Source organism: Natator depressus, chromosome 4 (assembly GCF_965152275.1).
Source record: "Natator depressus isolate rNatDep1 chromosome 4, rNatDep2.hap1, whole genome shotgun sequence".
Taxonomy (NCBI): Eukaryota; Metazoa; Chordata; order Testudines; family Cheloniidae; genus Natator; species Natator depressus.
In genome coordinates, this window is record NC_134237.1 from 62,994,162 (window position 1) to 63,010,416 (window position 16,255).

Sequence of the window (16,255 nt, forward strand, 5' to 3'; positions counted from 1 at the left end):
GCAAATCCGCCCAATAAACCAGAGATTTTTCAATAGCAACAAAAAACAAAAACAAAAAACCCTCTGTTTTGTTAGGTCAGTTTGTGCATAATTTTTAATAATTTACTTCACTGAGAGGAAACCTCCCTGGGAACTGGGAAGGGAGAGAAATCTGATAAAATATTTGTTGGAAAGAATCAGAAATCCTATCTTTACTCCTCTTCCGCCCAACCCCTTATTCAAACACCCCAACCTCAGAGGACTGTGAAACAGGGCTCGTGTCCCTTTAACTCTGGCTCTTGACCACGTGTCGGGGGAAGGCTTGGAATCCCGAGTATCCAATGGAGAACGTTCCATGGATGTTGCGCGTTCGGATCCCAGGATTCCGGGCTGAGAGGGGCTCGTCCTGCGAGAGGGAGCTGTCAGCGCCTCTGGGCGAGGGGTTTAGTCATATGATTGGCTGTATCCTCCCTTGCTGGGAGTGGGGACGCTGAGCCAGCCGTAGCCCCCGTTCCCTCCTGCGTGCAATGCCGGGCGGCCACGCTGCAGCGGGGATGCTGCCCCCGCCGCTCTTACTATCGCCAGCCAGCTGAGCTTGCGCTACCCACTGGGGCTCCTGTGAGTACGGGCGGCGGTAACAGCAAGCAGCAGCATGGCTCCTACTCTGCTCCAGAAGCTATTCAACAAAAGGGGCAGCAGCTCGGCTTCTCCCCCCAGCAGGACACCTAAGGAAGGACCTGCCTTTAGGTGAGAAACTGTTTCTTTCATGCCAGGGATAGTACTAAAAGGACATTACCCAAGGGGTAGGGGAGCCTTATTGGAGGCAAGAAAGCAAGCCCTGTGCAGGGGCACCCGCAGGAACGAAGGGGTGTGTACATTTCCCCGGAGCCAGCCGGAGCGCGCGCACCCCCTCCTCCCCCCAGCTTTTGTCATTTTTGATCACCCTGGTATTAATCTGTTCTCGTTCACACAGTGCTTTGGAAACGTGAAGCGCTTTAAGAACTTGGTATAATTCTTACTGGTAATAGTTTGCTTCAGTACTTTTGATTTAAAGCCAGCTAGAGAGTTAGTGCCTCTGTTGGGGAATATTCTGCAATTTTAGATTGGCCTCTGATCTAATAGGTTTGGGGAAATAGCTTTTAGAAATGGCTGAGATTTCCACAAGACCAGACACTTACACATGTTAGGGAGCTATTTCATTACAAGCCTTCTGTACAAAAGTCATTTTGTTAAGCATTAATGTTGTGCTACCCTGTTCTGTGTGGATGTCTGAGGTCCGGTGCTAGCTACCTTTCAGGGTCTTAAATTGGGTAAATGAGCTTTAAGTACGATGGATCTTGGGGTGTGGTCACTCACAGTTTGGACATCTACCCCAGACCATCTTTCCTCACTGTGAAAGAAGGTCTATAACCTTTATTCTCTGGATTTTTCAGTGTAATCGGTATCAGACATAACCGCCTAATCTTCAGTCTTCTATCTAGAGTGTTTCTCCGTCCTTTGGGATTGTCCTTAAAATCTCCAGACTTTTGAGCAAGTTCCAACTGCTGTAAGTAGCATGGCCACAGGTGCTGTAACTATGAATATGATTGAGTGGGCAGCAAAACTGACAGTTTTTGAGTCTCAGTGTGGACCAGATTAATTAAAAATTGGGAATATAACGTGTTCCCGAGTTAAACAAAATGGTTTGATGTCACTTCTACTACTACACTTAAATAGTGCAGGAAAACACATGCAAAAGAGTAGTGGGGGCAGAGAACCAGGTGAAAATTATTGTTCCCATATAGCTGCTTTCTCTCTGCTGTCTTCAGCTTCTTTTTCTTCTCTTTGATGTCTCAGCCATTTTGTCTGGATTTCAAATCTCCTCATATGCATAAACTGTTATAGTTTTTAATACCAGACTCCAAATAAAATAATACAGGAAACATTCTGCCTTCATCTTTCTTAGTGTTTGTGTCTTATTACTTGGGTAATTTGAATTAACATCTCTTCTTTTTAAAATATGAGTTGAAATGTATCTTACCTTGAATTCAGGGTTTCATCTTTTGTTTCCTCTGATTGTGTGGAACAGCTGCATGCCTTCCATTGCTTTAGGTGCTTATGATTTCACGAACTTTTGCGCATGAAACATATCGGGATTCCTTTAGAAGCTTGGATGTGTAATCCTGATTTGGTGATGGCTTTAAAAAAAAAAAAATAACTTGCTTAGAATATGGTCCGTATGGGTTATTTAAGTGACAAGATTCTGGATCCTTTTTCTATATCTTATCTGGTCACAAGACCAGGGTAGCCATGGCAAGTGAAGTAAATGGTATTGCGTCTGTGTCCATCCAAATCTTCACGTGACTACTCACCATGACTTGCTTGGTCTTGTGAGTAGATAGCATATAGAAATGGATAAGATTCCTGACTTTCACTTCCTGAAATGCTAAGAATGCTGTGGGGAGTGAGACTAGGAGTAAAAACAAACAAACAAACAAAAAGACCCTATTCAACAAGTGACTTAGTGCAAGCACAGGGGATCACCAACATAGAACCTCCCTTTGACTTCAGAGGTGCTCTGCTTGAATCAAATGTCATCCGCTTGAAACAAATTGCAGGATCAGAGCCAACATTGGGTAATGTCAGATCTGGATTATATATCCAGATTCTAAAGTGATTGCTGTAAATGTTATGAATCACTGGGAATCTAACATTATTGCCACATTATTTCTAGAGTGTTGCTAGTGGATTGGGAAGACTTAAAATGGCCAGGCCCAGAATTCATTGTACCTTTAAATCATAATGCAGACAAAAGCCTTGTGGTACTGGGAGGCATGGAAAAGAGTGAAAGCATGTGTTATGTACTTGTCCAGAATTATTCTTAATTTAAAATTTATGCCTTTAAAGTATATTGCTTTGGACCAAAAGTACAAAAACCAATTAAGGTGCAAATCCATTTGCAGGGATTTAATTTTAATTAAAATGTCCCCAGGTCTACGTTTACGGTCCTGATCCTGCAAGGAGCTCCAGGTGGGCAGACTCCTGCACAGAGTCCCATTGAAGTCAATAGGAGCCTGTCAGCATGGAGCTCCTTGCAGCATCGGTGCCTGTAGTAAGGTATTATTTATTTTTATTTTATTTACTATACTGGGTTTTTTTTGAGGCTACTGAATTTCAGTTTAGAATATTGAAATATTGTGTTAAATTCAGAAAACTCTAACTTTTTTTATTAACAAATTATTCATATATTATGCCTTTTAGGATTGTATGCACTTGTTCTGCAGTTCTCTCTCTTCTCCTGTCCCCCAATTTTCTTTTTGGTTTTCACTTCTATCTTTTTTATTATGTTCTGGGGTTATATGCCTATTTCTCTCTCTCTCTCTCCCCTTCATCCCTCCCTCCCTCCCTCCCCCCCCCCAATGGAATATTTAAATCCTCAACACTCCCATTCTTAAATGAATGTATGCTGGTAATGCATGGTTCACAGTTCTATTCCCGAACACAACCCACACTTCTTCATTTAATATGGGTCTTTGCTTTTTTTTAACTGAACCCTCAAATCCCAGCCTTCCTGAAAACCCTTAATGTCATCTGCTACTGAATTTCAAAGGATGAGCTGTGACAGCCAACACTAAATATTCTGGGGGTACATCTTCGATTCGGTGGCTTTTAGCTCAACACGATTCAGCAGAAAGTTCGTTGGGAAAGATCTTTGTACTAATGGGGACATGTGGCTGAAACTGGCTGGGGAGAGAAGGGGATGTTTTCTATTTTTACCTCTCCTCCAGTCTCTGACCCTTACATTCCTGTGTCTGTCTTTACAGTTTCTCCTAGCGCTCCTAAGCAGATGCTGTAAAATTGATACAATATTTGTAACTTTCACCTCTTTCCACAGGGTTTCAGCCATGAAACTGACTAGAGTCTTGTTACCTTCACTCTACTGCTGAGAAAGTGATGAACAAGCAGAGCACCTGAAATTGTTTATGGCAGTGAATGCATGTATGTTTACCTGCCTTGTGGGCAGGTGACATAAGAATGGCCATACTGGGTCAGACCAAAGGTCCATCTAGCCCAGTATCTTGTCTTCCAACAGTGGCCAATGCCAGGTACCTCCAAGGGAATGAACAGAACAGGTAATCACCAAGTGATCCATCCCCTGTCGCCCATTCCCAGCTTCTGGCAAACAGAGGCTAGGGACAGCATCCCTACCCATCCTGGCTAATAGCCATTGAAGGATCTATCCTCCATGAACTTACCTAGTTCATTTTTGAATCCTGTTATAGTCTTGGCCTTCACAAAATCCTCTGGCAAGGAGTTCCACAGGTTGACAGTGCGTTGAGTGAAAAAATACTTCCTTTTGTTTGTTTTAAACCTGTTGCCTGTTAATTTCATTTGATGACCCCTAGTTCTTGTGTAATGAGAAGGAGTAAATGTGTGCATTCAGTGCAAGAAGATCATGGCCCTCAGTGACCAAGTGCAGGCTCTGGAGACCAGAGTGGCTGAACTGGAGGAGCTCAGGAAGATAGAGGAGTACATGCATAAGACTTTCCAGGACACAACAGAGCATGCCCACCCCTAGTCTGAAAGCCTCTGCACTATTAAGGAGGATGAAGGAGAACATCAAACTGGAGCAGAGGGAAATGATCCCTTTATTGGGACTCTCTTTCCAAATGATGTCATAGTATTATGTCATCCTCTTGTACTGACAATACTTCTCTGGAGGAGGGGACTCATGGTATTAGGAAGATGCAGGTAATAGTAATGGCGGATTCAATTTTTAGAAATATAGATAGTTGGGTTTGTGATGACTGGGAGAACCGAATGATGAATTGCCTGCTGGTTGCAGGCCTCTCAAGACATCTAGACAGGTTTATGTGCGGTGCTGGGGAGGAGCCGGTGGTTGAGGTACATGTAGGTATGAATGACATAGGGAAAGATAGGAGAGAGGTCCTGGAGGCCAAATTTAGTCTGCTAGGTAAGAGATTAAAATCCAAGATCTCCATGGTAGCATTCTCTGAAATGCATCCAGTCTAAGGTACAGGGCCAGTAAGACAGGTAGAACTGCAGGGTCTCAGTGTGTGAATGAGATAGTGGTGCTCTGAGGGATTTAGGAATTGGGGAACCTTTTGGGAAAGGAGGAGCTTATACAGTATGGGCTATACCGGGGTAGCCAAACCGTGGCTTGTGAGCCGCATGCAGCTCTTTTACAGTTAAAGTGCAGCTCGTGGAGCCCCCCCACGTCGTCGTCCCCCCCCCCCCATTTTCCACCTATCCAATGGTGGGGGAGCTCAGGGCTTCTGCAGTGGGGTGGTGGGGCTCGGGGCTTCTGCCAGAGACGACTGCTGCCTGCTGGGGGGAGGAGGGGAAAACACAATTTAAAGGTTTGCCTCCCCCAACAGCTTGAGTCACACACCCCCAGGCCTCCCATCTTACACTCATCGGCCCCTTCTTGCTGTTCCCAGGTGTTTGCCACGGCCCCTCCATGCAGAACTGGAACTGCAGGGAGGGGCTGCTGCTTTATCTCCAAAGGGAGAGGCAGCAGCAAAAGCAGCCTCTACTTGTAGCTCCCAGCTGTTTGCTTCTGCCTCTCCCCGGAGCCACAGCTTGCCAGCTCCAGCAACTGCCATGCAGGGAGGGGGCCCAGTGACACCATGTGACTGACTGGGGCCAACAAACCCTGGCAAAAATTGGCGGGCACATGATTTCCCGTGCCCCAAGACAGCCCTCCCTACGGGGCTGAAGCCCCGAGCCCCGGCAGGCACTTCCCACGGGGCTGAAACCTGAGCAGGCGCACACCAGCTCTTGAACTTCTGAAGATTGTCATATGTGGCTCAGAGGGTCAATAAGTTTGACCGCCCCTGGGCTATACCTAAACCAAAACGGAGCCAGATTGCTGGCATGTAAAATTAAAAAGATCATAGAGGAGGTTTTAAACTAGGGGCTGGGAGAGAGTCAACAGGTATGGAGGAGCACGCGGTTCAGAGAGAGACATCCCTTAGGGGAGAATTTATTAAAGGGAAAACTCTATATCTTAGTAAAGAGGATAGAAGTTGATAAAGTTTAGGTAGGAACTGAAGAGAAACAGTCAAACAATAGAGTCCTCTTCATTTATATTACATGAAGGCAAACAACTAAAAATTGACAAACTTTATAAGTGCTTGTATACAAATGCTAGAAGTCTAAATGCTAAGATTTTGTGAACTAAAATCACCCTTTGTACCAGATGACTGGCAGATACCTAATATAATGCTAAAAGAACAAGGCGTATTTGTGGCACCTTATAGACTAACAAATTTATTTGGGCATAAGCTTTCTTGGGCGAAACCCACTTTATCAGATGCATGCAGTGGAAAATACAGTAGGAATATATATATATACACACATACACACACACACACACAACATGAAAAAATGGGGGTTGCCATACCAATGCTAACAAGAGTAATCAATTAAGGTGGGCTATTATCAGCAGGAGGAAAAAAAAACTTTTTTAGTGATAATCAGGATGGCCCATTTCAAACAGTTGACAAGAAGGTGTGAGTAATAGTAGGGGAAAAATTAGCATGGGGAAATAGTTTTTAGTTTGTGTAATGACTCATCCACTCCCAGTCTTTAGTCAAGCCTAATTTAATGGTGTCCAGTTTGCAAATTCATTCAAGTTCAATGAGAAACTGCAGGAGTCTGTTTTTGAAGTTTTTTTTGTTGAAGAATTGCAACTTTTAGCTCTGAAATTGAGTGTCCAGAGAGGTTGGAAGTGTTCTCCGACTGGTTTTTGAATGTTATAATTCTTGATGTCTGATTTGTGTCCATTTATTCTTTTGTGTAGAGACTGTCCAGTTTGGCCAATGTACGTGGCAGAGGGGCATTGCTGGCAAATATCACACTGGTAGATGTGCAGGTGAACGAGCCCTTGATGGTGTGGCTGATGTGATTAGGTCCTATGATGATGTCCCTTAAATAGATATGTGGACAGAGTTGGCAATGGGCTTTGTTGCAAGGATAGGTTCCTGGGTTAGTGTTTTTGTTGTGTGGTTGCTGGTGAGCATTTGCTTCAGGTTGGGGGCTGTCTCTAAGCGAGGACTGGCCTCTCTCCCAAGATCTGTAAGAGTGAGGGATCGTCCTTCAGGATAGGTTGTAGATCCTTGATGATGTGCTGGAGAGGTTTTAGTTGGGGGCTGAAGGTGACGGCTAGTGGCTTTCTGTTGTTTTCTTTGTTGGGCCTGTCCTGTAGTAGGTGACTTCTGGGTGCTCTTCTGGCTCTGTCAATCTGTTTCTTAACTTGAGCAGGTGGGTATTGTAGTTTTAAGAATGTTTGATAGAGATCTTGTAGGTGTTTGTCTCTGTCTGAGGGATTGGAGCAAATGCAGTTGCATCTTAGAGCTTGGCTGTAGACAATGGAACGTGGGATGTGGTCTGGATGAAACCTGGAGGCATGTAGGTAAGTATAGTGATCAGTAGGTTTCCGGTATAGGATGATGTTTATGCGACTATTGCTTATTAGCACTGTAGTGTCCAGGAAGTGAATTTCTTGTGTGGACTGGTCCAGGCTGAGGTTGATGGTGGGATGGAAATTGTTGAAATCATGGTGGAATTCCTCAAAGGCTTCTTTTCCATGGGTCCAGATGATGAAGATGTCATCAATATAGCGCGAGTAGGGGCATTAGGGCACAAGAGCTGAGGAAGCGTTGTTCTAAGTCAGCCATAAAAATGTTGGCATACTGTGGAGCCATGCGGGTACCCATAGCAGTGCTGCTGACTTGAAGGTATATATTGTCCCTAAATGTGAAATAGTTGTGGGTGAGGACAAAGTTCAGCCACCAGGTTTGCTGTGATATTATCAGGGATATTGTTCCTGACGGCTTGTAGTCCATCTTTGTGTGGAATATTGGTGTAGAGGGCTTCTGCATCCTACATCCCCATGCTAATTTTTCCTCTACTGTTACTCACACCTTCTTGTCAACTGTGTGAAATGGGCCATCCTGATTATCCCTACAAAAGTTTTTTTTTCTCCTGCTGATAATAGCCCACCTTGATTGATTACTCTCGTTAGAGTTGGTATGGCAACCCCCATTTTTTCATGTTCTGTGTGTGTATATATATAATGTGTTTGTGTGTATATATTCCTACTGTATTTTCCAGTGCATGCATCTGATAAAGTGGGTTTCGACCACGAAATCTTATGCCCAAATAAATTTGTTAGCCTTTAAGGTGCCACAAGTACTCCTCATTCTTTTTGCTGATACAGACTAACACGGCTACCACTCTGAAACCTAATATAATGCTGATTAAAAAAAAGTCTCCAGTGGCAATCATGAAAATTACAGTCCAGTAAGTCTAACTTCAGTACCAAGCAAATCGGCTGAAATGATAGTAAAGAACAGAATTATCAGAAACATAGATGAACCCGATATGTTGGGGAAAAAGCTTTGGTGTGGCATGATTTTCCTTCACAAATATATTAAAATTATTGGAGGGAGTCAACAAACATGTGGACAAGGATGATCCAGTGGATATAGTGTACTTGGATTTTCAGAAAGCCTTTGATAAAGCCTCTCACCAAAGACTCTTAAGCAAAGTAAAGAGTCATAGGATAAGAGGGAAGGTCCTCTCATGGATGAGTAACTGGTTAAAAGATAGGAAACAAAGGGTAGAAATAAAGTTTCAGTTTTCACAATAGAGAGAGGCAAATAGTGGGGATTCCCAGGGATCTGTACTGGGAGTAGTGCTGTTCAGCATATTCATAAATGATCTGAAAAAAGAGGTAAACCGTGAGGTGGCAAAGTTTGAAGATAATACAAAATTACTCAAAATAGTTAAGTCCAAAGCAGACAGCGCGGAGTTACGAAAGGGTCTCATACAATTTGGGTGACTGGGCAAGAAAATGGCAGATGAAATTCAGTGTTGATTAAATGCAAAGTAGGGCACATTGGAAAACAATCCCAACTATACAGACAAACTGGTGGGGTCTAAATTAGCTGTTACCACTCAAAAGAGGTCTTAGAACTATCCTTGATGACTCCATGAAAATATCTGTTCAATGTGCAGTAACAGTCAAAAAAAGCTAACCATGTTAGAAACCATTGGGAAAGGGATAGAAAACAAGACAGAAAATATCTTAATGCCACTGTATAAATCCACCTTGAATACTGTGTTCAGTTCTGGTCGCCCCATCTCAAAAAAGATATATTAGAATTGGAAAATGCTCTGGGTGTCCCTAAACCTCTGACTGCTAGAAGCCGGGACTGGACAACAGGGGATTGATCCTTCAATAAATTGCCCTGTTCTGTTCATTCCTTCTGAAGCATCTGGCACCGGCCACTGTCGGAAGATGGGGTACTGGGCTAGATTGGTCTGACCCAGTATGGCCATTCTTATGTTCTAAATTGTCTGTCTGCACTTGGGAAACAATACTGTATGACTCACGTTTTGGGAAATTATCTTTGGACCTATAAAGGCAAGAAACTTCTGGGGTTCTTTTTGTTTTTTTTTAATAAATGAAAGTTTAAATTCTACAGAAAATGATGAGACATCCTCACCTCTTCCCATGAGAAGTTGTTCTTGCTACCAATAGATGACTTTCTCAAGCATGTTCAGTTTCTGTCATTTAGCACTGATTACTGTTAAGGGGAAAATGCAGTATACATAACATTAAAAATGACTAACTTCATAACTTAAAAAATGTGTATATACTACTTTCAGCTGAGAAGCATTTGATGGCTGTAGTTTGTTGGTAACATTCTAAGAAATCCTAATTGTTCTTGTGCGTGAGAGAAAACATTCATACTTTTGTATAGTTAAAATCCCAAATGTTCCTCAGAGCCTTTAATACTGGCTGTTACTGCACTTCAAAGAATAAGCTATGCAGCTGATACTAGAGAGTCTGGGAAGCTCCTGGCTCCATGTGCTCCGTAAAAAGTCCATTAAGAAAGTCAGACACTAGAAATGCAGATCTTGGGTACTACAGTAAGGGAGCTTCCTACAATAATGTAATGTATTCAGTTAGAATTTTCTACTGCTCATGTATTTCAACTAATTACTCAAGTGAAACATTTGTGTGTGGGTGGGTAGTGGCTCTAGAGAAATGAATGACTCTCTGGCTTTGGATAAATTGATCATGCTTTAATTGTCATGGCAATTGTAATTCTGTTCTGGCTCTAAAACAGGATTTCATATTAATGCTGTTCTGCATCTTTCAGCTCTAGAGACTGAAACTGTCTTCAGGAAGCTGAGGGCTGAGGTTGTGTAAAAATTCTAACTAAGAGGGGGGGAAAAGTGTGAAGCTAACAGTTTACATGACATGTCAGAATGCGTAAAGCAAAATAAATCAGACTCTTTCTGGATTACATTTAGGTTGGTAAATGTGTGGTCTCTGCTTCATGACTTCCATAAAATCTTTGTTGGGAGATTGAGTGAAAGGATGTTGTAAAAGAGGATATAATTTCATTTAACATGCATGCTGTAAAAGATGAGATCATGTTTCAGCTGGATTTGAAACTGGCAAACAGGCCAATAGTTCAGCTTTAAATATTCACTGGTGCTTCTGGTGTCCATAATGGAACGGATGCTGTATTATAACTGTGCAGGATCTCTAGTTGGTAACTGTTTGTTAGCTTCGGTGTGTGATATCATTCACTTGGCAGTTGAAACAAGTAATTCCTTTGGTCATAGTGGTGAAATGCTTGGGGAGATCCCATTCGCTAAACACTACTTCACTGCACTGTATTGCAAGCCTGGCAATATTCCACTCTTTGTAAAGGGAACGAAAGCAGTAGTGAAGTTTGTTGAGTGGCGCTTGTATGTTTGTTCTATTTTGTCTCTGTTCACTTCAATAGATTCCTATAATCTAACTGAGTTTCACCTGGGCTCCTTGCTGTTCATAGATATCCAGGTAGCAACAGTAGCCAGAAATGCCACTGGGTGTCTAAATAAGGACTTTTTTTGTTTGTTTTAAAAAAACTAGCCCTAAATCCCTACAAGGGTTTAGGAATAGCTTTTGAAGAGACCACTCATGGTAGCCATTGTGGAAAGTGAGATGAAGCCCAAGGCCAAACTATCCAGGTGGGAGCAGTGAGCACTAGGTGAAGAGACTTTCTAGGTTGTGGTCTTGCTTACTGACAGATAAAGTACAATACAAGACCTTCATTTGTCCCCAGTAATGGCAGCTGCAGAGTAGTTCAGTTCATGGAGATGATTGCAAACAAGTCACTCAGAAAATAGCCTAATAAGGAAGTGATGAAGAGTAAAGTACCTGTAGACAGAAATTGGGCTCCCAGTCTGGGGATGTCTGAAAAAGCACGTCCTCTGGCTCTTCACCCTTATAGGTGCAGTACCGCGTCTTTATATCTCTCTGTAAAGCTGTTTTGATTTCCTTCCCACCCTCTTCACTACTGAGCAAGAGCCTTCAGAGATTTGACTTTTCCAGACTTACTACAGGAGTACTGACTGTCTTGCTCTTCTTTCCCTCCATCATCTTCCCCCCCCATCTCTACTTCAGTTGCAACCTTGAAAGAAATCTTGGGATTCTGTGTTTTTTTTCCCCACATAAGAGCTGAGTGGACATGTGTAGATCTTATTCCTGGAATTCTTGACAATTTTTTTTTTAAACTTTTGTGAAAAATGTCATTTTCCTGACTTTTTTTAGAATTATCTTTGCAAATGACCAGATTAGAACTGATCCAAGTATGCAATGTCAATAATTGTCTGCACCAATTTATCACACTTGCAACTTTTCTCTGCACTTCTGAAAAGAGCTAAGATATACCTTAGTACAGACGGAGAAGAGAAGCACTGTATTGTGGGATGGAGTTGGAAGGACTAGATTTACTGCTTCAGTTGCAATAACTGTCTCTTCTCATCTGCACTGGGGATAGGGGTACTATTATGGACTGTACTGGGGCATCTTGATGTGAGCTATAAAGCAACAAACTTCTTGGGTATTTATAAGACCGTTTTAGTATGTAGACAGGATTTTTTTATGTATGCAATGTTGTAGCTATGTTGGTCCCAGGATATTAAATGCAGTGTTTTATGGGTATTTCTACTACCATCAGTGGCAATTCCTGTTTTGCCCAGCGTAGAAGACTTACAGTGAAATGAAACCTATGCTGTGAGCGTTGTGAAACTGAGTCAACTCTCACTGCTGTGTACTTTCACAAAGTGATAACATTCCATTTCTATATCTCCTTCTGCCTACATGGTCGAGGAAGGTGCACAGAAATATTAATGAAATCAGCCTCACAACACCCCTGTAAACAACCTGTGAGTTCCACTGTAGTTACTTGCCTAACAGGGATGTAATTAGGCTAAAGCAATGTTTGTGAAATGCTTAGACTTCTGGTTTGAAATAATTATAGAAATACAAAGTACTGTTACATTTAATCTCTTCCTGACCCTCTTTGTCCTTATTGGATGATTCACAGTTATTTGTTTGCATTAAACCCACTGTCTGTGTTTTGCCAGGCTATCTTTGGTTTAGATGAACTTGTTGCTCCAGATTTCAAACAGAGATCTGTCATCATCTTGGACTCTAAACACTCAGGTGATCTCTTCATTTTACAATCCTGGATATAGAGTTTCACAAAAAGTTGCTTGTATATTATGGCTAGCTGCCTGGTTCCTTCTTGCACTGTCTCCTGGGGCAGCTGATGCACAGGGAGAAAGTATTGGGAAAATTGTGTCCGAGATCATGGATCTCAGGGGAAATTGGGAGTCAGAAGGACTGGAGCAGCTAACACAGTTATGAATTTCTGAAAGAACTATTTAATAGTAAATTAGATTGAACTATGTTTATAGCTTAGGTTGTGAACGCAGCCAGGCCATTTTATACACATTAATATAACACTTTGGCTTTATCATGATTGGTAAAAATGGTGTGGGGTTTTCCATCATGTTAGTTCAATTGAGTTATCTTGCATCTTAACAAGCATTAAGATGGCTTTTTAATCACATTAAGCTAACATATTTGAAGCTGTGTTTTAGCTGCCCTGTTTTTTAGCCTGGGAGGAAGCTTGCATCACAGCCAACCAACACACCTTCAGATGTTTCAACCTGTGTCTTAACAAGCATTAAGAGAGCTCTTCAAACATGTCAAGCTAACACAATTAGGAAAACACATCCTTTTACCCATCAAGCCAGGACCTATAAGTAGGGTTACCGATTTTGGTTGGCTGTATTCCTGAAGATTTTATCACATCTTTAATCGGAGACTCCATGACAATCCTGGAGGGCTGGCAACCCAACCTATAAAACCTGTATGTGACCACAACCATATTCGATAAAGCTGTGCTTTAAAGCAATTTTGGACATGGTTGCAAGCCCCAGTGTAGGGGAGTAACTCAATCAATAAAACTCTAGTGCTTAGGAGACTCCAGCGTGCAGTTAAATCTATCTATTCCCTGACCAGATCGAACAGTTGTCTACCTCCAGAAATTTTCCAAGAGCCAATTTTCTTCTATTCAAAACATCCCACATGTAATTTTATGGGTGTGCCACAGGAAATACTTTGAGGAGAAAATTATACAAGTATTTTATGCAGTAAAATTTGTTCTTTTTCTAGATAAATCAAGCAATATTGCCATTAAAATGGCATAACTCAAAATACCTATCTAGGGCTGATCTTCATGGTAAAAACTATTCACTAGTTAATGGTTTAACAGGGTGGAAAATAGGAAGTAGAATTTTCAAATTTGAAACTGGCATCTGGTTCTTAAATACTTAGTCGATCCATTGTTTCACTTACAGGTACAAATTATTGCTCACGCTTTATCCATCTGATTTTTTTTTTTTAAGTAAAATAAACCACTGGATGAAATGTCTCAAGGGTAATCTGCACCTACGAGTTAAACTTAGTTCCAGTGGTGTAAAGGAACAATACAATATTTGTATTAAAAGGGGGTGTTGGTATGTCTGCTAGATATTTGAGTGCAACAGTGGGTTTTTATTTTTCATTAGTGAAATAACAATGATGTGAAACAGAGATTTGACCAGCTGTCCTGACAAATTTTTAGTCAGCAGGAAGTAAGAATTAGAGATTTTATCTCTAGCTATACTGAAGTCCCTTACTACAGTCAAAAAAGAGTTGCCAGTGTTTGACACTTGTCCATTTAGCCATATACTTCTTGGTAACCTTTAGAGAAAAAAATCTTAAATCAGCAGTATGTTTTCCACATGTGAAGAGTTGACCTCTAAATTTCAAGGTACCCACCAGTCTTTTTGATGTAGTTAGCCTTGCATGTTTTTGTGCAGACATGTTCAGCGAATTCCAAAATACTGACTAATTTCTTGGGTTGCAAGCAACATTCTGGCATCTTGGTGTAAGATGACAATTTTTATTAAACACTGTACAGGTATTTATAAAACTTCTTATTGTTTAAAACTCTCCATAGTTTGTGTATTACAATACAAGACGAAATACCTGTCTGTGCATTGTACGCTTGGACTTAATAAATATAATTTGTTTTAAAAGAAACATACGACTTCATAGGTCAGATACGAAGCCTTTATTTAAAATGGAATGGAAATCCCTCTATTTCACAACTTGGTGTCTGAATGTAGTCAGGGCCCCATGTACTTGGGGGCAAACTGGACCTAAATCCAGCAGCAAGCATTGTTGTGATTTCCTCTGCAATTCAAAAAGACTCTCAAGCAACTGAGTTTAGGGTGATGCAGCAGAAGATCCCTAATGCTGTGTCCTAGAACTGGTTACATGCCTCTAGCTTCTTCACAAGCCTTAAAGTTTCAGTATTCTTTATAGGACAATTCATCAACAGCCCTCCTTACAAGAAAGGGTTAAGGAGACTGTTCTGTGCAGAACAGGCAAACTGTCATAAAACAAACAAGAGGAACAAATCACATCTCTGGCTAAAACTAGAGAAAATTGTGGGTTTGACACTATATCCGTCTGCAGTTATCACTTAACTCATCTGTTCCAGGATTTCCTGGCATTCATCTCCATGCTGGCTATGGATTATGCTGTCCATGCTGAGGGAGTGGTGGTGGAGAGGGGGGTTGTTTTTTGTTTTTTTGTTGGGTTTTTTGTCTGTGTCCGTCTCTCTCTCTCTCTCTCTTTGTGGTGTGTGTGTGTTTTAATTTTTTATATAAATCAATAATATAAATTAATATAAGTATAATAATATAAATATATATTATAATTAAATGATGATATATATACATCCACCCTTCTATGATGTAGACAAACCAGTAAGTGTTCATGAGTATTAAACACATTATTCTCATTTCTCATCTCTTCCCTTCCCCTGATGTGTTAACAATGTCTGTCTGGAATAACCTCACTTTGTAAGTTACTTGTTATATTCTACCTTCCAACAGCCACAAAGTCAACATATCAATGGGACAAAGGGATTTAACAACCACTAGCTCCTCCAAAATTTCCTGACTATCTGGGGATGGAGGGGGAAAAATCTCAAGGGTCTAGTCTCTCTAATGGATTGTTGGTTAGTATCATGACATTATTTTTATTTGGAATTCCAATAGTCACAGTGAGCTGATGGTACTGCAAACACCTGAAGCAGCGTGAGGCAGTGCATTGAATGTATTTGTTTAGGTGCAAGTAATGTCTTCATTTGTTCAGGTGAAATTCTGGTATTGGCACGTGAATAAAGGAGGTTGGCTTTTGACTACTTTTGTTTTTAAAAAGTCTACATTATTTGTGACTGAAATGGATCTTTAACAGCATTTTGAGGTCATCAAGAGTTGAGGGTGTTCTGTACTTTAGGATCAGGCTTTATGTCCTCAACCACTTGTAACCTGTATGTACTTGTAACTTGATGTTGGAGTTTTCTGATTTTAAGAAAAAATTCTTTTTGAGCAGTAATTTGGAGGCAATTTAGTAGAAAATAGGTTGTACAAATGAGGGCAAAGGAGCAGGAAAGGACAGGCAAGCCCATGTTCCAGGCTGTCATCCCCAGGATGGTGTGGAGAGGTGTCTGCTGGCCTTAGGTTCTGAGATACTCATTATTTTATTCCTTATTAATTGATTAAAAATGCAACAAGAATTGGTACAGTATAAAAATACAAGATGTTTTGTTTTTGTTTTCCAGTGTCTTGGCTAAATTGGCCTCTTTACAAGCACAATATGTAGTTTTAATTCTGCTATCAAATATACTGTTATAATAGCTGGTAAGGTTCATAGGTGTATGGGCAGTAAAGCTGGCAGGGTAAGAGATTCTGCCCCATTTCAGTTTCTGGCGAAAGCCGTTGTCAGATGTGCTTTGGCAGCATCTTTACTTAGTATCTGAGTTCTTGGAAGTTGGCCTGATCACATGATTCAGTCTGGAAC

The 16,255-nt window shown here is 41.3% G+C and overlaps 1 protein-coding gene across 2 annotated transcripts in view; it reads left to right on the plus strand.

Moving 5' to 3' along the window:
• Window positions 1–377: 377 nt before the first annotated feature.
• FNIP2 (folliculin interacting protein 2) overlaps window positions 378–16,255 on the plus strand; it is an 87,137-nt gene continuing 71,259 nt past the window's right edge. For both annotated transcript variants that reach the window (XM_074951081.1, XM_074951082.1), the window contains exon 1: window positions 378–726. In XM_074951081.1, coding sequence (XP_074807182.1) covers window positions 632–726 — 95 coding nt within the window. In that variant the 5' untranslated portion in view covers window positions 378–631. The remainder of the gene's footprint in view (window positions 727–16,255) is intronic.